The following is a 20,393-nucleotide window of genomic DNA, read 5'->3' as shown; positions in this document are numbered from 1 at the left end:
CCTGCATTAGTGGGGTGAAGGGTGCTCACCCAGAAACCAGCTTCTCGCACTTGTCACAGTAACACAGCGGGTGACACATTTTCTGTACAGTGTCCTTATCACTGTCACCTTGGCTCAGCAGCCGCTCCACTTCCTCCTGATCACCCGAAGCAATATGCTACAAAAAACCAAGAGAAGAGAGGATGAGAAACCAATATAAAAGGCCTCCTTTTAAGAAAAAAAGCCCAGAGTAATTTACTGAAGCACAAAATGAAAGGAACCGATTATGAAAGACGTATTCAAACATTAGAAAGCAGAAATGAACAATGTCACTGCACAAAGCCCCCTAATGGGTATTCAGTATTAAAAAGAAACTGTTCTTGGCTTACTTCACTTTCTATAAAAAAATTAAAACAATTCCTATTGTCCTCTTTAGACTCAATCATGAAATTGAGCTCCCTCTGTGCAAAAACATGTCTATAAAATTACTAAGTCTCCAGCCATAAGCTGTGAACACATATAATTAGAAGCTCTGCTTTGTGTCCTTGTATAGGCAAAATCCTTTTAGAATGACACTGTGAAATTAACAGATAATATGAAGTAGCTGTCAGGTGACTACATTTAAATTATTTCAGAAAACTCTTCCTATTTCAAGCACTAAAAGCTGTTAGACACAACCAATATCACATCTGTGCATTAAATGGGCCACACAATATCAACAGCAGTAGCATTTCATCCTCATTTGCTTCTGTATTTCATATAACATGTGCTGACATCTTTTAGATTGTATTATGTTAGGAAGGCTTTGGCACAGAAATGTACTCGATCCAAAAGACAATTCTAGCATCCACTAAAACAAGTTTCACAGTACTAATGTAATTAACCCTTCACTGCATTCCAGAAAATTACAGAAAGGGAGGGATATAAACATGGAACATGCAAATACATACATATTCTGCCACAAAAGTTATTAACCTTAAACAAGCAGTCTATTGGTGCAGCAGACATCTGGGACAACAAGTTCATCCTTTGTCTTAAGAGCAGCTTGTCACACAGACTCTCAGATTCCTGAAAATAAAATAGATCAAGTGATTATCTATACAAACATTTACAGGCTAAAGTGCAGAACCTTAACAGCGGAATTAACTTTTAAAAATATTAGCTGCTTATTCACTATATATGCATTATCAGACACATGTGAAATCTGAATCACTTTTAAGATTTTGAGACATAAAAGAGTGGCATCCATAGAAATACTAAGTAGATGTTTACCACAATATTCCTTTACTGAAATTCACTGTGAATCAATATTAATAAAATCATGGCTGCACCATCTAAAAAAGAACACAGCAAAACTAAAAAATACATATCAAAGACAACATGAACTGTAAGAGGTACAACACAGCTTTCTCAAGAGGAGAAATTAAGACAAATTCACAAAAAGCATGTCTACTGATAGCTACTAAAAAAAATGATACAACTGACTCAAAGAATTCTAAACTCTCTGCTGCTGGCTGAAAAATAAAAGATTGCACCAGGCAAAGCCTTGCTCTGCAGCAGATCCATCTGTGTTGTATTTCCTACTTGGTTTGAGCTACAGATACAGCTGCAACCCTTGCATCAGTACTTATTCTCTGAGACAGCTAAAGATACACTTCAGGATGCACTAAAGAATATAAAGGCCTCCAAAAGCAGGTGAAAAATATAGAGTGAAGTTGGATTTTGAGACAGCAGCACTGGCCCTGCCATGAAATAAAACAACAACCTAAGGAAAACCCTTTCCAAGAACGCAGATGGAAACTTTTGCACGTGGTTGGTTCTGATCCACAGCTGCTTGTGGTTGGCAGTGGTGCTGCTTAGGATAAGGGCTCTAGAAATGGAAAGACTTCAGCCTCCATAAACCAGAAAACCACTGCATTTAAGACACACACCCATGCATCAGGCAAACTTCAGCCATTTAGGACCTGGGTATGGCTTCTGCAATTTAAATCTGTTGAGACCAGATGTGAATGAATAAAACCAGTATGACTCCACTCTTACATTAGTAAGTCAGCATGAAATTTGAGCCTCATAAACTGCAAATAAACAAGATCAGTTGAGTTCAGACTTTCTAGAAATTAGACTATTCATATTTCAAAATCAACACAGATGCCTCTCATAAAGCTGTACAAAAAAAACCCTTTAGAGTTCTGCAAATAACATAATTAAAAACATGTTTGTGAGATTTGGAGATGAAAGTTTTTCTCTGTACTTCACAGGAAGTTGTTTGTATTCAGATACATGAAGGTGACAAATATTCACCAATCTTTTCAAATATCAGTACTTTGGCTAAGGATATCCAAGCATATCTTCTCAGAATTACAAGGCATAAACCACTAGCCTCCTTGGATAGATTCTTGACTACAAACAAGATAACTTCGCTAAGAAATATCTGATCAAACATTTAACTGCTGGTACAAGTTCCTAATGTCTAATCAGAATTTCTACTGTGGATGCTCCCAGACAGCTTTATACTTTCACTGTGGAGAATCTAAGTAACCATTGGCAAGAACTGCTGTAGTTTTAGTACTGCTTCTTCCACTGTGTGGTGTCTTCAAGAGAAGTGTTCCCCAAGAGGAATGATTAATTTAAGAGAGTCACATGAGCCAGCAACCATAATGTAGCAGTACTGTATATTTATTATATAAATTAGAATAAAAAGAGTCCAGGTGAAACCACCTATCTTCAATAGGGAAATATGGAATGACAAGAGAATCAGATATTCATTGAAGGATTAAGCAAATTTGGGCCTTCAAAGTCAGAACTCACTTGTACCAACTTTACTTACAACCAAGAATTTGTATTTCTTTTAAAAAGAGATTGCTTTGAGTGGGACTTTCAGATATTTTAAGTGTATGTTGTCTAGAAAATACACACCCAAACATTAATGACTTTTACTATCTAATACTGCAATGTGTAGAAAAAGGAAGTTATTGTACCTATGAGAGAGTGTTTTCAACTGATGACTTGGAGGAAATACACATGCCAGAAGCCAGGAGAGGAACTCTTGAACACAAACTAAGGCTAATAAAGTGTTTGGTGGGGAGGAGAAGTAGGGATCATTTCCCCACCTCAAGCTCTTCCCATACATGAAACAAAATGCTGCTTATTCCCTCATGGCTGGTTCTCACTCCGTTTTTTACACCTCACTTGAACCCTCTGAACTACAGCATCTTCTTACACAAGCTGTGCATGGGAAGGAGCTAATATCCAGTACTTATTAACAGGAATTCTAATTGACTAATGTTGACAATTCAGCAAATAAAACTGACTCTCATGCTTTACAGCCTCCTGTCCTCCACAACCAAAGTGTCTCACAAACACTTGCATGACCTTGGGTGAAGGGATTTGGCAAGAAGTCCTGAGTGCTGTTCACTTACTGACAGGAGGGTGAGAACGTGCCCATTATCCCTCAGGGTACATTAGTTCCCTGCTGAGTTTCTTTCTGGAGGAAGCTTCATTAGGGATTGGACAGCAGCAGTACCCAGCTGCCAGCAGCTCCATCTGAAGCCAGCTATAAAATTAAGCATAACCACATGAGGGGCTGTAATGAAGCCCCAGGGCACAGCAATGCTCCTGCTCACTTCAAGCCCACACCCCCTCCCAGCACAATCTGGAGAAGGAAATCATAGGGCAAGCAAGATGACAGCTGCTGCTGCTTCAAAGTTCACCTCCTTTACCAGAGATTAAAGGAAATATCTCAACTGGTAACTGTGAAGGGAGAGCAATGCTCCTCCACATCCTCACTATTCTTCTTCCATTTCTGCCTCAGTCTCTATTTATTGTGTGCCACCTTCTCCCACCCTGGAGAAAAGGGTGGTCTGGCTCTTTCCTTTCCAGCTCTGTGAAAGGCAATTTCATCCCCAGGGTTCTGCTGCCTTCCAGGCAGGCTGGCTCCAAGGAAAGGCAATGCAAGAGGACTTTGTGTTGCACATTCACCCTAAAGTGATAAAGTTCTCTGGGCAGAAACACTTATTGCTTGCTCTTCTCATGGTGCAGACACTGAGGTCCTCATTTAGACTTCTCTAATACACAGTTTAGCTTTCAAGAAAGGTGCCTCCCAAAGAAATGCAGCACCTTAATGGAAGTGGCACTTAAGTTACAACACTCGAATGCAATCCCAGTATAAAAGCTGCTATCCTTAGCTACACACCAAGAGGGACAGGATCAGGCATCTAATAGGAAACAGTTTTTATTCTAGAAATTTCAGAGCAGTATATTCTATCTTAGCTTGCTGGTGTTGTTGTGGAAGACAATTCTGCTTTGGTTTCACTCTTCTTTCAGAGCACCAGCTTTGCTCTTTGTACATTGATTGTGAATGACAGCCAAGTGACTGCAGGAAGCAAAATCATATAGCAGGTCGTTTCTTTTAAACTAACATTTTTATTTTTTTTGAATATAATTCAATTACAGACAAGAAAACCACTCTCTTTAACACAATACAAAAGTGTTGTTTTTTAGTTGTGGTTTCTTTTTGGGTTTTTTTTTTTGAGTGTACAAAACAAACTTGCACAAGTTCATGGAAAATCCCAGGAAAGAACAATACCAAAAATAGCAAGAGGCTGAAATGTTACATTAAGTGCTCTTAAGACTGTGCCCCGGGCTGTCCCATTCCAAGCCCTGCACACTGAACCATTACTCTGGCCCCTGCAGTTAAGATTCCAGTGCTTTGCAGTTGGGCAGGCTGAGACACATTGAATTCACTCTGGTTCCAAGTTCACTCCTTTTGATTTCCACATCAGCCCAGGAAAACCTAGTTTTACAACAGTAAAAAATTTTACAGGAGTGGTAAGACTGGATTCCTTGACTAAATAATCTACAAGTTCTTAAATGACAGAAGCTTCTAAAGTCCCATCAGCATCACCCTTGACTGGCCTGCAGGGATGTGCCCAGATTGGCAGCAGGTCTAGTTGCCCAGTAGGAAATCCCTCATGCATCCACAAATTTCCCTGCCAGGTTAGAGATGGCAAGAGGCAAATTTGACCTTCAAACAGCACCTTATCACAGCCCTGCACCCCCCAAGCCATAATCCCAGTGCAGCACTGTAACCTGCACTGCAAACATGGAATTCCTCCACTATGAAGATCTACTGAGTAATTCTCAATTACACTGCTATCCCCATTCTGCTAGCACAGCTAAGCTTTTTTAAATTACACAAAAAATTAAGCTGTGCCTGCTCCCAAGTACTGCACTGCTTTCACAATCATGGTAGAATACAAACAGGAGATAAACATACTGGAGACTCATTTGCAGAAAGCAGTGCTGTCATTTTTCCTCTAACTATATGAAGAGGCAGACTTGACATTTAAGTACCTCCTCAAGAAGTATACAATGAACAAATACTGGTACATAGTTACGACTTTGTTATAATCATTTAGGTAAATTTAGCATTTGCTTAGGGAGTCACCTCTACTCATTTTTTTAAGCCAAAAAGAGATTAATTATTTGTATCCTCTGGCTGGATTTACACCCACAACAGCACACAGAACTACAAGTTATTTGATATAAGCTATTTGGCATTTGGCATAAGGCATTTGACAGGCTTTAAAAGTAGCTTACTGTTGATCTGTCAGAGAGGTTGCCTTGTCGTATGTATTCTATGGCAGCCTCAATGGAGGTCAGGCAGTATCCCAGCTCATCCTTCACCGAACTGCAAAGCCTGAAGTTCTTGATGTAACTCAAGTTGGCCATCCTGAAAACAAAACAAAAGTTAAAGCTGTGAACCACAAACTATGACATTAACATGGCACATTGCAGCTTATCTTAGGCAATCCAGGCAGACAATAGGTGTGAGTTGGGAAAAAGCTTCTAAAAAGCTTGTTAGGCCAGCAGTATGGCTGTTCTGAGCTTGGAGAGTAATCAGAACTCTACCTATCTCTTAAATATTCAGTGAAAAGTTATTAACTGGATAGAAGGAATATTAAGGATGAGATAAGGGCAATAGTGGGAGATTAACATCTTTGAAGTGAGTGAAGCAATGTTTCGAGCATCATAAGCACCACAGTGACAGCTACAAGTTAAAGGTCAAATGCTGATCTCAGATCCAGGATGTAACAGCACTGAGAATCAGTTCAGGCACAGCTGGGAGGTTCAGACAGACCTTTACTGAAAATGAGGAGACATGGTGCAGGCTAGCAGGAAGAAATTAAACATTCACATCTAGCTTCTCTGGAAGAAATGCACCAAATCCTGAAAGGCATAAAGGTGTCACAGCTCCCAGCACAGAGCAGAGAGAACCACTCTGTGAAGGCTGTCCTGACACACAGATTTGGTCCAGAGATGGCCTCCCACTACAACTTCTTTCTAAGCTGAGAATCGAGACAAAGGCACATTCCTGACAGCTCCTTAGTTTACTTACAAGGATAACATCTTTACTATTTGTCCTCTAAAACATTTTCTGCATTTCAACAGGACCTCATTCAGTAAATTATTACTGTATGTTCAGAAACATTTGTTCCTACAGCAGCACTACACAAGATGGTAGGAAGGAGTTCTACATAGCCAAAAGAGTTACATACCAGTTTGGGATTTCTGTTTTAACAAGCAAATACAGCAAGACAGAGAGAAGATCATCTGCACACATGGTTTCCACGTTAACTAAAAAAAGAATTCACATCTGGTATTAGTCATGTCACAGTTCAAATCAAGAGCAGTAACTCTAGAGTTCTGCCTCTTAAGACTAAGGGCCAGCTCTACCAGTAGAGAATGCATGGAGAGCCAGGGCAGGCCTCCAAATGTTCTTAATCTCTCACTGAAATAGTCTGCCAGGAGCCACCACACAGATGCAGTTTGTGCAGCACACACTGCAATATTTGACTAGCATCCCTCCCACACCAACAGCCAGAGCAATAGCTCAAGATTTCTGAAATTCTTGAAGGCAAAGACTACGCTCAAAGTTGATACATTTCCCATAACCCAGCAGTCTTCCTAAAGAAGAGATGAAGTAGGGGAAGCACAAGTTCACTGTGCTACTCTGTTTGCTTTGCAGAAGTATCTTCTCTTTTCAAGCCAGATAAAGTAAATTCCAGGTTAAGAAGACTGTACTTCTGTATCACAGAATCATTTCTGTAATCCACAGCAGCACATTTGTTTGGCCCCAACAGCGCATTTTGCAAAAGATGCATCTCAAGAGCATCAGCTTCAAGATGTCAAGGGGAGCATGGACAAATACACAAGAATGATCTAGCAGCAATCCCCAGTGTTTAAAATGGATCACCCTCAGTCCTGGCAGATGTGAGCTTCCTGCATGTCCAAGCTAAACACAAGCTAGCCCAGTACCCCTCCTCAGCCCACAGGAACCAGTGCTGGCACATCTACCTCACTTCCCTTCCCTTTGGCTCTGCTCAGAGACCTTAGAGACTCCAACTCATCTGTGTTTGATCCCCAAGTGCTATCCAAACAGTTGTTTATATATTGAAGGGTTTTGTGTGTGCTGGTTAAGTTTAAAATTATGGAATTGACTAATTACTGACCTCTTTGGCTTGGAGACTGCATGATAATTTGTACAACTTTACGCAGACAAAGCAGCTTCTGTTGAGGGGAAGTGCATTTGTTCAACTGACCCAGTTCTCGCTTTGCACGGGGTATATTAAAACTACAAAATAATTAGAAAGGAATGATTAGCATACAGAGTTCCTCTGCAGGATGTCCAAAGCCCAAGTTTTAACTTATTCAGAGGTGAATTGAAGAATAGTCCCAAAAAATTCCCACTTCTACTCCAAGTGCACCTGCATTTCTGTATCCTGTAGATGTCTTAAAAACATAAAAGTAAAGGAGACAACCATCAATGCAAAGATTGTCCTCATATGACACTTGCAAAGCTTTGATTTTACATCTCACATGAAAATATAAAATAACTTGCTGTGTCTGAAGGAAGATACTTTTGGTTGGTATGATCCTATTTAAGGCAGGATCTCAGTGACTCTTGAAAGAATCCAGTGTTACCTCTCTCACCTGAACTCAGGCTTCACTCCAATGTCTTTTTGCTGCAGGTCTTGAAGGCTCCTCGTGATTTTATTAAAATCAGCATCCTAATCAATAGAAAGGCAACAGGTTTTTTAAATGCCTTAGATGAACATCACTAGTATGCAGCAATCAAAGAAACTTACCTCACTGGCCTCAATCGTCCCCACATATTTGAAGACTAGATCATAAATAGCATGATGGATATACATCTGTAGAAAAAAACCAGTATTTTAGGCACAAAAAGGAGAATTAAAAACAGCTTGCTAATTATTTTCCTTCATTTCAGATGCTTACTTCAACTGCTTGTTTGATCAGATTCATCTGCTCTTCTTGCTTTGCAAGCATCTTCTAGAAAAGCAAAGCCATAAACAGCAAGAGAAAGTCAGATAATTTATTGCTTAAGTAACACTGTACTATGTATTTAGGGGAGTAAGTCTTTACCAAGTGTGAGTCTCTCAAAAGATGCTGCAGACATTTGGTATAAAGTGCATTGACAGAATCCTAGGAGAGAGAAAAGATAAAAGCCATCAGATTCAGGTTAATGGGACTTGAAGGAGCAAAGCCTAAATAAGTAAAGTGAGTCTTCCCTGTCTCAGAAGTACAGTATGGTGAGAGCTTTAGCAGTAATAACTGCATTTACTAAACACATAGTGAAATCCTTAAATGTGAATTACCACTCCTCCCTCCTCCCCTTTCACAACACTAGGCTCCTCTGACACAGAAAAGCTCAATAAGGCAAAGAGGAGAGCAGCAGTGAAGTGAGTTATATTTAGCAAATTAGACATCAGGAAGGAAAATACTGACTATGTAGTGGCGAAGGCTTTTCCTTTCATGTTCTTTAAATGTTCTATAGAAAGATCCTATGTATTTATCAAATCTCTCACAGTGCCTTCCCAAGAACTCTCTAACATCTTCAATGTTTTTAAGAGAATAGGAGTTTGATGAAGCTGTAGATTCACCTAAAATAAAAGCCAAGAATTAACACATAGGCTTAATATACATGCATGATAAAATACATTTTGTCCCTACATCTACAGCCAGCTTGTGTGCACTGAAACATGAACTCAGTTCACTGCACCTTGAACTAGAGGTACTGCCTTTATTTAAAAGAATTTAATGTGTCACATTTGAGCAGGCTCCCCTGCTTTTTATGTCAAGTATTTATTTGGAATAGCTAAAATAGCTTTCACTTGTTTTTTACACTGGGATCATTTATTACCACATGCACTCAGCTTATGAGTTGTGTAAGTCAAGCTTGAAAGTAGAAGAAAAGCACATTACAGTGTTGACAGAGTGCCCATGCAGGAAGTCAGGGTGCTTTAAGTGAGCTGCAAAAATCCCATCTTGGACTTTTACATAAGCTATTCTTTATTTAGACATGCTTTATCTGAATGGAGAGCAAAGTTACATGAAGCAACATTAAAGCAAATCCACTTCTCTTCTGAGTAAGACATATGAATCCCTCACTTAGAATTCAAAATTTTTTTCTAGGCAAATCTTTCATCTGAGTCAAAGGCAGCCAGCTTGTAAGAGGCTTAAATCATTCTTTTCAAATTAGTTTTGAAATTAGAAACTCCTTCATCCTTTTGTCTAAAAGTGTGCAACACAACTATATTAAGTTATGGCTATAAAGCATATGACCAGAATAATTTTTGAGATATACATTAACACTTATAGAATTTAAGGCTACATGAATGGTAGCTGGGTTGTTTTGGTTTTTTTCAGAAAGCCTTCCATACTTCCCTCACAGTACTAGTCTCACACTACCCTAGTACTTCTCTCTGCATTCACTTGTTTCAAATATTCTTATTTATTTAGGGAGACTAATGTCTTTATTTCAGAAAAAGCTGAAGCTTCTAAGCTTCGTAAGGAGCTTCTGTTCTTAATTAGTAAACACAGATTATTATACAGGATCCCAAGGACATGCTCTGAACATTCCCAGTATTGACAGCAGTCTTGAAAATAGTGTTACAGCCTTAAGGAGTGCTTTCAGCGCAGGATAAAAAATGAGACATTCAACTTCAGAAGTTGGGTCACCACCAGGAGGTTGCTACCTGACTCTGCCACACAACCTCCATCCCCCTACAAAGCCAGCATGAAAGAATTCACCTCTCCAGTTTTTTGTGCACCCACCTTGCATCTCAAGATGCACATGGCCACATTTAGGATTAAATCTCTTTTTAAGCACTCAGCACTAAACTGAGAATGGCCAAGAAAAATCATGCTGTATTAAATATTCCACAGATGATTCTTAATTCTACAGAATTTATGCCCCAGTCTCAGCACTGGTTTTGCTGGAAGCAACTTGATGTTTCTCTGCAGCAGCACACCAACATCTGGCCCAGCAAGCCCATAAATGCCAGGGGCTTTTAACCAAGCCAACGCTTCCCAGAATTAACACATTTATTAAGCACATCAAACATTCATTTGCTCACTGTGCAAAGGCACCAATCAAATTGACACCAATACATACTTGAGGTTTCTGTTTTTTCCAGTGGATGAGCTATACACAATATACTAAAGCTTTCTTCTTTTTCATTGTAAAAGGTTTCCTCAAAGAGAACAGGTACTGAGAGAGTGTAATTAAAACCAGCTCCTAGAATGATGAGGTTTCCTTGTATGAAGATCTCCTGAAACAAAACAAGGAGCAGATCAAGTGTGAAACTCTGACAGAAAAAAGTTACTCTTTGGCTTCTGCCTTGCATAGCTACATTTCCAAGGGGGAGAAGAGAAACTTGCAAGGCGAAAAAGCTCCAAATTGGAAAAATTTCACATTTTCATGCTGTGTTGACACTGAAACAAAGGCTCCTTCATTATGCAATGGCTGGCTGAACCTTGCCTGCAGCCACTTCTTTTACAAGTCTACTGCTAGAGGAGGTTTCAGACAATCACCAAGGCCTTGTTTACAGATTTTATAGCACTTTCTGTAGAAAGGAAATTAAAAAACCCTAACAGTTTAAGATCTTAAGTTTAAGGACTTAAACCCAGCCTCAGAAAAACACTATACACCTTGTCGGTATTTCTCACACTTGGCTATCTCTTCCCAGCAACTCCAGTGAGGACATCTGGAATAAGAAGATCCAGATGGCAGCATGCAAACTGTCTCTAGTGCAAGCTGTATGTCCAAGTTCTCAGACTGTAGTGCAAAATTACAAATGAAAAACCTGGGGTGCTATGCAGTGCCAGCCCTGCTTGCCTCTTCTGTAACCATTAGTTCACACAGCCAGCCAGCAGCAGTGAATCACTTACTGCAGTGTCCCCAAGCTACATTCACATATAAAACAGAAATACCTTTCCATTTAAGGTTTGAAAGTTTTCTTCCAGGGGCTTTAGAACATAAGATTCAAACTGGCAGGCGGAGAGACTGTTGCTGGAAAGGCTTCCTTTGCATGGAACTAGCACCTAAAAAAAGTTAAATAGCTTAAGAGAGAAATGCCATGTATTGCCAGTTATATATCAATACCTTTGTCCTGAAGAGGCAAGCAATTAAATCAGGCTCATAAATATTTACAGCCAACATACAGGAACTATAGGTGCTTTTATTTAAATAAAAAGGAAAGGTTAACACTAGACACACAGTCTGATAATTAACCCAGAATTTTCACTTAGTAACTTAACTGAAAAATGCTGACAGATGCAACTGAAGCAAACAATATTAAGAGAAGTTAATTAAATCTTTAGTTACTTAGCACCAGTCACAAATTACTTAAAATGACAACAAATTACTTAAAATTAAGCAGCAAATAAAAAAGTGAAGTATATTTTCAAACTCAAATGAAAATCCATCAGAAAGAAAAAGATCTAAGATAAACATCTTGGGTTTAGACCAATAGATTGACAATTTGGGACAAATTCTTAATTAGAAAGAAACAAATTTTATCATCAGGTAACAGTAACCTCCATGTTTAATGGAGTCTCTACACAATTGTGAATGAAAATTAATTGCAAAATGCTCAAATTAGTAAATATTAGAGACTGGAGTTTTTATTCCAGGTCAGTTTAATAGCTTTATTTTGCTATGTAAAATGCTGTCAAATGAGTAACTGCTTGTACACCAGGCATTTCAAAAGGTCAGGCCCATTTCAGTTATAAACTTGTGAGAGAATATGTAACTTCAGTTCATAGAAAAGAAAGTAAGTTTCCTGCAGAGTGCAGAAACAACACCAACCTCAGCTTTTTACTACCCTGCAATATATCAAGAGGTCCATATTAGTAAATAATGTGCAACTTAAAATTGTTCTGCTTCATTTCCAGGTTCTGTAAGCTTGAACTAATTCTTACATGTTTCATACCAGACATATGGTTTGAAATTCAAATAGCTACTATTCAGTAAGCAGCTTTTAAATATACTCTTTCATACTCACAATACCATGGAGTTCTGCAACTTTGCTGCATAGATCAGGACGTCGCTTCTGAATGGCCAAATAAAAGGGATTTTTCAAGATATCTTCATCATACATAGCCATATGGACTTCAGATATTCCAAGGAGATGTTCTAAAATACATATGGAGAATGGTTGATATATCATACATGGTATCTGTTAAAACATAATATTTGGGAGTACCTAGGGGCAGTTTGATTCTCCTTTCCAAAAGGAAAAGCAGTTTCAGGTCTTGATGTAAGCAGCCAATGGCATTGCTTAACTACAAATTACAGTTACTTATGAGTTATTCAGACAGTATTTTTCATGGCTATACATGTCCAATCACACAGTTATCCTCAGTGTCTCCTTAGGCCTTCCAGGTGTTGGAGTCTAACTGTTAATATTGAGGAGAAGTAAAGATCAAAATTACAACCACTTTGATATACAAATGAACTTCTCCTAATGAGTTCTAAAGCCAAGAGACAAAGTTACAGCTTTTTCACAGCAGATTCTACTGCACCACAGGACATTGATGCTGTTGCACTGTGCTCATGTAAGTCTTAAAAGTCACTTGTATAAGGATTATTCACACACCAATGAGACACCCAGACAGTGTAACAAAAACCCTCGTGTAAGGCAAGCCTCAACTTTCCAGGGAAAGTTAGAGGCACACCAAGGAGATATCAATAACCATGTCATGATTAAAAAGCCACCGTGAAATTTATCATAATTTGTGGTCATCTCTACTCCCATGAAAAGGGTCTCAGTGATTAGAGGTCAGGCTGGTAAGTAACAATTTGGCTAAAAACAGAGCAAAAGAACAACTAGAGAGTGAAAATCCAACCTGTAAACATTGGAAATGCTGTCACCAGGTGTCACAGTGCCCTGGAGAAGATGATCCCTAAGGAATCAGACCTTCACCTGCTCGCTTCCTCAATTCCAATTCTCTGTAACACATCATACACAAGGGCAGGAAAAACGCTAACAGCTCCCTCCTGGAATAACTTCAGAATTCCTTTTTTTAAACAGGAATTGAGATTAACAGGCATATAAATGCTTAAATAACAGGCTTGCTCTATCTTTCCTCTCAGGCAGGTTCCCTTAATAATCAACAGAAGTTGCACGATTTCCTCAGGCAATTTCAGCTGTATATAGTAAGAAAGGGCGAGCACAGCTAGAGACTTTAATTTGAGCACACCACCCTTACACAATCAGTATCCCCTTGTTTCCTCCAATGCAGAATTACTCCTAGCACATTACCTGCTCAGTGTGAGCTCACTGTATGGCAGTTCTAGGGAGTGGAAAAACATACACCTAATTCCCATGGATTCCAGATAGCCTTTGAGTTTCAGCCATGCTATCAGCTGATCTGGTAACTGAGCTGGGCTCTGGTTCCTCCTTCTGATCAGCCACAAGCACAGTTCCCTTAGAGAGCTAAACACAAACACGACCAGTTAAAGCTACCAGATACTTCCACTCTGAAGGTGTCACCAGTTACTCACAGCTCGGCAAGCCCAGCCTAAACCACTCAAGTCTGGCAGTGGCAGGTAAGTGCCTCAAGCAGTTCTTCTGCACAATTCCAGACAAAATGGTCCATCCACTTTCAAAGCTTACAGTAATACCAAGGGTTTCTAGGAAAGACTGCTTATCCAGTGCTCCCAGCACAGCCGTGCAGTTTGCTAACACAATAGGGAAGGAAATGTTTGCTCATTGACACCTTCAGAACACCAACCAAGCCGAGTAATTAAAGACTGTGAACCTAGAAAAAATCCAGCTTAACATAGGCTCAACATGAGCCAGCAATCTGCATTTGAAGCCCCCAACCCCACCCTGTCCTGGGCTCACCCCCTGCATGGGCAGCAGGTCAAGGGAGGGGGACCTGTCCCTCTGCCCCGCTCAGGTGAGACCCCTCCTGCAGGGCTGCTCCAGGCCTGGGGCCCCAGCACAAGGACAGGGAGCTGCTGCAGCAAGTCCAGAGGAGGGGGACAAAGATGCTCCAAGGGCTGGAGCCCCTCTGCTCTGGAGACAGGCTGGGAGAGCTGGGGGGTTCAGCCTGGAGAAGAAAAGGCTCCAGGGTGACCTTATTGCACCCTTCCAGTACCTAAATGGGCCGGAGAGAGACTTCAGATGAAAGAAAGAGCTTCCCACTAAAAGACGGTGGATTTGTATTAAAAGTACAGAGGAAATTCCTCCCTGTGAGGGTGCTGAGGCCCTGGCACAGAAGCTGTGGCTGCCCCATCCCTAGAAGCGTCCAAGGCCAGGCTGGACAGCTCTGGTAGAAGGTGTCTGTGTCAACTGACTGTCCATGTTTGTAACCAAGAAACTGCATGAAGAGGTAAGGATTTTAGTTTTTTTCTACAGGTCAGATCAGGAACACCTTCCAGAAGGGAAGTTAAGCACATGGTTTAGATTGCTTGGTAAAGCTATCAAGGCTTATGTTGTAAATCTCCAAGGATGTGTCAGACTCGAGGTGATAGTGGACACAGCAAAGCTGGGAGGGTGGATTATGTGGTCTTTTGAGACACTTTCCAAACCAAGCTTTCATTAATGCAGTTGTCCCACTGAGCCAGTTTCATCTGCCTTTAGTTTGGTGAATTAATGTGTCTGTCCAAGCAGCAGAAGATGAGACTGCTGTGATCCTCCCCAAGACAGCAATGGAGAAGCTGTTAACACCACATTCGGAAAAAACATATTGACACAAGGAGGCAAGCAGCATCAGACTGCAGTGCTAAAATTGCAGTGCACAAATGTCTCCAACAGCTTTATTGCTGGTCTTTCAGCCAAACAAATCTTCAAGTCCAAAGACTTCTTCCCACAACAGGAGGGTAAGAGCACGTATCATAAATCCTCCTCATCTAAAAACCTCCACCTCACCATCAAAAAATCTGCAATTGATAAGCTTTGTCCAGAAAGAAATTTAAAGTAACACTTCATTTCCTGGCAAAAAAGGTGTAAAATTTATGTGAGGAGGAGAAGCTCACACAGAAAGCCTGAAGCTTGTTGTTTGTCTGACTGACCTCTTAAAACACTGCCTGCACCTGCACAAAAGAAAATGAGCAACTGGAGTACTTTAAGAATCATTACTGATAGACCATCATAGGAAGAGCTTGAAATTATCATCTTCAACTGCCAGTTCATGAGTTACACACCACAAATAACTAGAGCTAAACACTTGGTTACAGCCACAGATTCTTTTACTACGAAACTACTGACAGAGCAGAATCACACTTGGAGCTCCAGCAAGTGGGAAAAGAAACTGCACACAAACATTGAATTCTGGTATTTCAGTTACTGTAATGCACCTAAGGTGCCATTGATGTGCTCCACCCCAGGAAGGAAGGTGAAACTTTAGTTCACACCGGTGTTTGTCACCCTCCTTGAGCAGAGCAGATGGGAACCCTGCACTGCTCCCTGCACAGCAGGAAACAACCCCCACTGGCTGCATTAGTACTGTTTTGAGATCAGAACTCTCAATTTCCTTCCCTTTTCTCTCTCCCTTACCCCTGCAGCTGTTCACTGTCTCATTAGAGGATAGCTATATCTGATTAAAATGTGGGTATGAAAAACAATAGAGGGAATACTCATTACCTAAAACAGTTTAGTTACTGTATTCACTTGGCCCTCCATCACCTTCCCACAACATTCTTCAGAGAGACAGAGTGTGATGTAGAAACAATTTAAGTCATAAAAAAAAAAAAAAACAAAACCAAAAAAACCCCAAACAAACAAACAAACAAAACAAAACAAAAAAACCCACCAGACCAAAGGAATTTAGTCTACAGATTGAAGAGAGTCCACTGAAACTTCCCCAAAGCTCAGGCATTTTTGAAATTAAGTCAATTTCTTTCCACCCTGAAAGCTAAATGCATCTGAAAATACTGGCTAATGCATTGCTGTAATTCTAGGAACACATTAGAATTCTCCATTAAGAGTTTGTTGGCAGAACACAACATCCATCTTCAACCTAATTTAACTTGGGGGTGACACAGACTTACTCTTCTAGCTGCAACTTGGACAGCTTCAGCTTTACAGTGAAAACAGAAAATGCACAAAGCTTTATATACATTACCAGAACTGACTAATGCTTAACAGAAAGCTCATTAAAAACTACCATCAGCTCTATTCACCATGAAGTTTACCAAATTCTATCATGCTGAGCAGTAAAGCAATACTCCAGCACTAATGTTATATAAAAGGTTTAAATGGAATCACTTCAGTGTATGGCTTCATGCCTGTAAACACAGAAATAGCTCAAATTGCTGGAAGAACAGAAGCTAGCTGGATCAGACAATCTAATAAGCATTATGTTACAGTTTAAAAAAAAACCTATAATCATAATCTTACAACAGACTAATCCCTTCTAGATCAAAAGCAGAATGATAGTTCTAACAATATAAATATGGTACAAAGGACTGCTCAAGTGAAAAACATGGAATCTAAGCATGTCACTTTTCCCTAAAACACAGGAAATGAAGCCTAATTACCTTTGGTACTGAAAACAGTGAATAGGAATAAATTCTGACAGTTCCTTTTCTCATTGGTGTTTTCCTTTAGAGATGGACAAGTGAGGATCCTTTGCTAGAGCTTGCAGGTTTCGGTTCCTTTTAAGAAGTACTTTGAAATTTAGACAGCCACGAAAGTGGATGATGTCATTGTATTTGCATGGTTACTCAGCAGTTACCTCCTGTCCACATTCAACTGGTACAAGTTTCACATGACAGCATCACCTTAGCTCACAAAGCTACAAAAGGAAAAACCTACTAAGAGGCTTACTAATCCAGTAACTTGATATTTGCTGAAGTGCTCAAAATAATGAGTAAATGAGGAGCAACTCACTACTCAACTAAAAGATTTTTATCTCAGAGTAGCAGATAAATACACATACAAACTTTATCAGAAATGTATAATTCTAGCAAACTGCACAGCTCCACAAAAAAAAAGTAAAAGGAAGCAATTGTTCCCTAGTTCTAAGTTAGGGTTTTTTTAACAGAAGTGCTTCCCCCACACACCTCAAGAGCCACTTGTTAGAAGGAACAGCATAAGGTAAGCATATCTTAGAGCTCTTTACAAGCAAACAGGAACCTAACAGTGGGATTTAAATAGACACAGTCCAAAAACTCAAGCTACCACTCCAGTTCCTGTTTTACCATCACTGTTACTCCTCAGTTACTCTGGCTCTTGGCAAAAGTTACAATCTGAAGTTGAGCCCTACACCAGCATCCACCTCAAAATAAAAGCAGAAGATCATTTCTTCTTCTGAGCATTTAAAAATTCAAAAGGATGAGTGTTGAGCATCCTGTGAAAAACTCCTGACACATTCCAGTAGACTTTGCTCACCACAAGGGAATAAGTAAATCTATTCCTATCCCTTTTAGATTCAGGTTCAGCTTATACTGATTTCTGTGAAATGGAAGTATGCAAGAGTAGCACCTTTGAATTATCAGATTATAGAGTGGTGAATTCACATCAGTCAGCCAAGGCTTACTAGTACCAGTGAAAAACTAAGTTTTATCATCCCAGAACAGCCTGACAGCAATGGAACAGAGTCTGGAAAGGAGGGGTCATGAGCACTCCAGGAAGATGCTAATTTCTCTCAGCATCTCCCTTCCAGGCACACATTTTTCCACTGAAGGGTTAAACAGGATCTCATTAGCCAAGTATCAGGAACAAGCTGCATTCCCTTTTCAAAACAGGGTAGACACTAGATTCCAAATTCTCACACGTTTAGAAAGCACCACAGTGGCTGCAAAGAAGTTCCATTCTTTGGTTTGCCACTACTGAAGCTGCATTACATTCTCCAATGGGCAGCCCTGAGCCACTCAAAGCAAGCCCTAGAACAAAGTGCAAGTTCTGTTCTGTGAACCATCAACATGTACAAGGAACACTTGAGGGAGAACATTAACTAATACAAAGCTCCCACAACAGCTTCTCAAACAAGGATGCTTCCTTCAAACACTACTGAGCTGTATTTAAGGTCACCTCCTCAGTCTCTCTGAGGTTTCTGCACTTTGGTACTTCACTCCCCTTCTTTGGGGTGGGGGAGGGAGGGGGGGACAAATTCTTCTGGAGTTGAAATACACAGAGGTTTACTTAAGCCAAATATTTTCATTTATTTAGGTACCAGTGCAAGGGTAAGAAGGCTGGAAAGCAATTCAGCAGGTAAGCTCTAACTAGCAAAATAAATTACTTTAACCACTACCAGTGTTATAAATGCTGCACAATGCAACACATAACAGCCAAAGCTAATTAAGAGCTTCGTGAAAGTAAACATCATGATACAGAAGTATCAGTCTAACATTCCCCCACAAAATAAATTAAGATTCTTCCTCTGGATCAAATCCTCTCACCACTACAAGCAAAAAGCAAATCACAGAACTCAAGGAAGTACACAATTTATCAGTGATCAGGGAGAGGGAAGGGGTTGATGTCACATTTCATCTTCACTGCATTTCATCCTTATTTTCGTTCTTTATCACATAGTGGCTTCAAACTTTCCCAAGCCATAGCTGTCTACAGACCAAACTTAGTACATGAGCTTACTCTAAAAGCAAGTCCCTCAGACAAGGCTTACCAACCATTTAAGGAAAACAAACCTGCACTTAACTAAACTTCTACTTAAGAGTATTAAAATGAGGCTATAACATTTAATTAGCGATGTTCAAGATGCATCACAGAATATTCTGCAAACAGTTTTACAAGTACTGCACAGGAAGAACACGGTCATTAACATCTATTGCAAGAAAGCCTTGCCACAGAACCAGGAAACACATTTTTCTACTACTCATTATCCTGCTTCCTAAGTCAGTCAGTTCTAAGGATTTTTACCTCCATCCTAATAGTTTTCCCAGGACAGTATTTTGGCTAGTCAGCATCTTGTGTGGAAGCAGTATCAAGATCTGGATTTTCAGAACATCGTGCCTGACAGACAAACAACTGAATTTTAAGAGTTCCCACAATCTAAGCAAGTTGTATAACTACATGCAGCTGAACTTAAATTAGACCTGATCTAAATAACAGGCTCTTCCTACATGACACTAAAGATGGACTTAGGCATTACCTGATACAGACCATGACTGCTGCTACCTCCAGGTTTAAACAGTCCCATGTTTCTGAACCAATACTCCCTCCCTCCCCTTCTCAGGAACACTCACAGAAGTGGCTTCCAGAGTCTCACATAACTTCAGTGCTCTGTGGCAGACTTTATACATAGCTAAAACAGACACACAAATATGCACAATTTAATCAGCAATAAGCCTAACACTTATGTCACATAAGACTCCTGATTCAAACCCAGAGCTAATCCTTTTTCCACCTGACAATGATAAGGCAATTACAAGACTTCACTTACAATCAGGTCAAAATCATCCTGCTTTTCTTTACTCCTACAAAGAAACATGCATGACTGATTCACTTCTTCTAAGCTATCAACATGCAAATTGGCAGAGCTACTCAGTTTAGTTGGCAGTAATCTGATAATCTACACAAAGTTAAGAGACCATTTCTTCGGTAGTACACTTCTTACAGGTAGTAAGTAACCTGCAGCAGAAGCTACACAGGTTTTGGAACTAGGGCCAAAATTAAACCAAGATAAAACACAAACAAAAAACTCCAATCAGTGGAGTCCAAGCTAACAAAGTCCAGAAAGAGGAACATATGCTAGGCAAGACTTGAAGCGGGCCTCTGCGGCAGAAAGCCAATCTGCCTGGACTCTGTTCCTCATAGCAAATTATCTTGCTCATAACACCCTGCAAGGCTAGTGATAAAAGATAAGGGAATGGGTCATGCTCCCCTTCTTGGGGGACTCTTGTGGCTTCACAGCATTTTCAGGTTGCTGTAGCATCACAAAACCACTCGGGTACCCACAAACACTGGGGCATATGTGATAGCACATGTTGTGACAGGCAAGCTCTCCAGAAGGCCACTTCAACAAACACACCAGGCGCTAGAGACAACAGCGCTCAGTTCACCGGGAGGCACTGCACATCGCCTCCACCCCGCTGGATGCGCACCCCAGCACGGCCCAGTGCCCATCAGCGCTGACCGCGC

The 20,393-nt window shown here is 40.2% G+C and overlaps 1 protein-coding gene across 8 annotated transcripts in view; it reads right to left on the bottom strand.

Annotated features, from left to right (window-relative positions):
* ANKRD27 (ankyrin repeat domain 27) overlaps positions 1–20,393 on the bottom strand; it is a 53,516-nt gene that overhangs the window by 20,696 nt on the left and 12,427 nt on the right. For 3 of the 8 annotated variants that reach the window (XM_063410920.1, XM_063410921.1, XM_063410926.1), the window contains exons 1-14: positions 13,192–13,211; positions 12,348–12,478; positions 11,275–11,385; positions 10,457–10,613; positions 8,788–8,942; positions 8,425–8,484; positions 8,278–8,331; positions 8,127–8,192; positions 7,972–8,048; positions 7,491–7,612; positions 6,537–6,615; positions 5,578–5,710; positions 955–1,047; positions 30–157 (exon numbers count right to left, since the gene is read on the bottom strand). In XM_063410920.1, coding sequence (XP_063266990.1) covers positions 30–157; positions 955–1,047; positions 5,578–5,710; positions 6,537–6,615; positions 7,491–7,612; positions 7,972–8,048; positions 8,127–8,192; positions 8,278–8,331; positions 8,425–8,484; positions 8,788–8,942; positions 10,457–10,613; positions 11,275–11,385; positions 12,348–12,478; positions 13,192–13,201 — 1,376 coding nt within the window. In that variant the 5' untranslated portion in view covers positions 13,202–13,211. Of the gene's footprint in view, positions 1–29; positions 158–954; positions 1,048–5,577; positions 5,711–6,536; positions 6,616–7,490; positions 7,613–7,971; positions 8,049–8,126; positions 8,193–8,277; positions 8,332–8,424; positions 8,485–8,787; positions 8,943–10,456; positions 10,614–11,274; positions 11,386–12,347; positions 12,479–13,191; positions 13,213–20,393 lie in introns of those variants that run through there. The other 5 variants (XM_063410922.1, XM_063410924.1, XM_063410923.1 and 2 more) reach the window with 2 other exon arrangements.

Source organism: Prinia subflava, chromosome 13, assembly GCF_021018805.1.
Source record: "Prinia subflava isolate CZ2003 ecotype Zambia chromosome 13, Cam_Psub_1.2, whole genome shotgun sequence".
NCBI lineage: Eukaryota > Metazoa > Chordata > Aves > Passeriformes > Cisticolidae > Prinia > Prinia subflava.
Note: the sequence above shows the minus strand (reverse complement) of the source record. Positions and strands in the feature narration are given on the sequence as shown.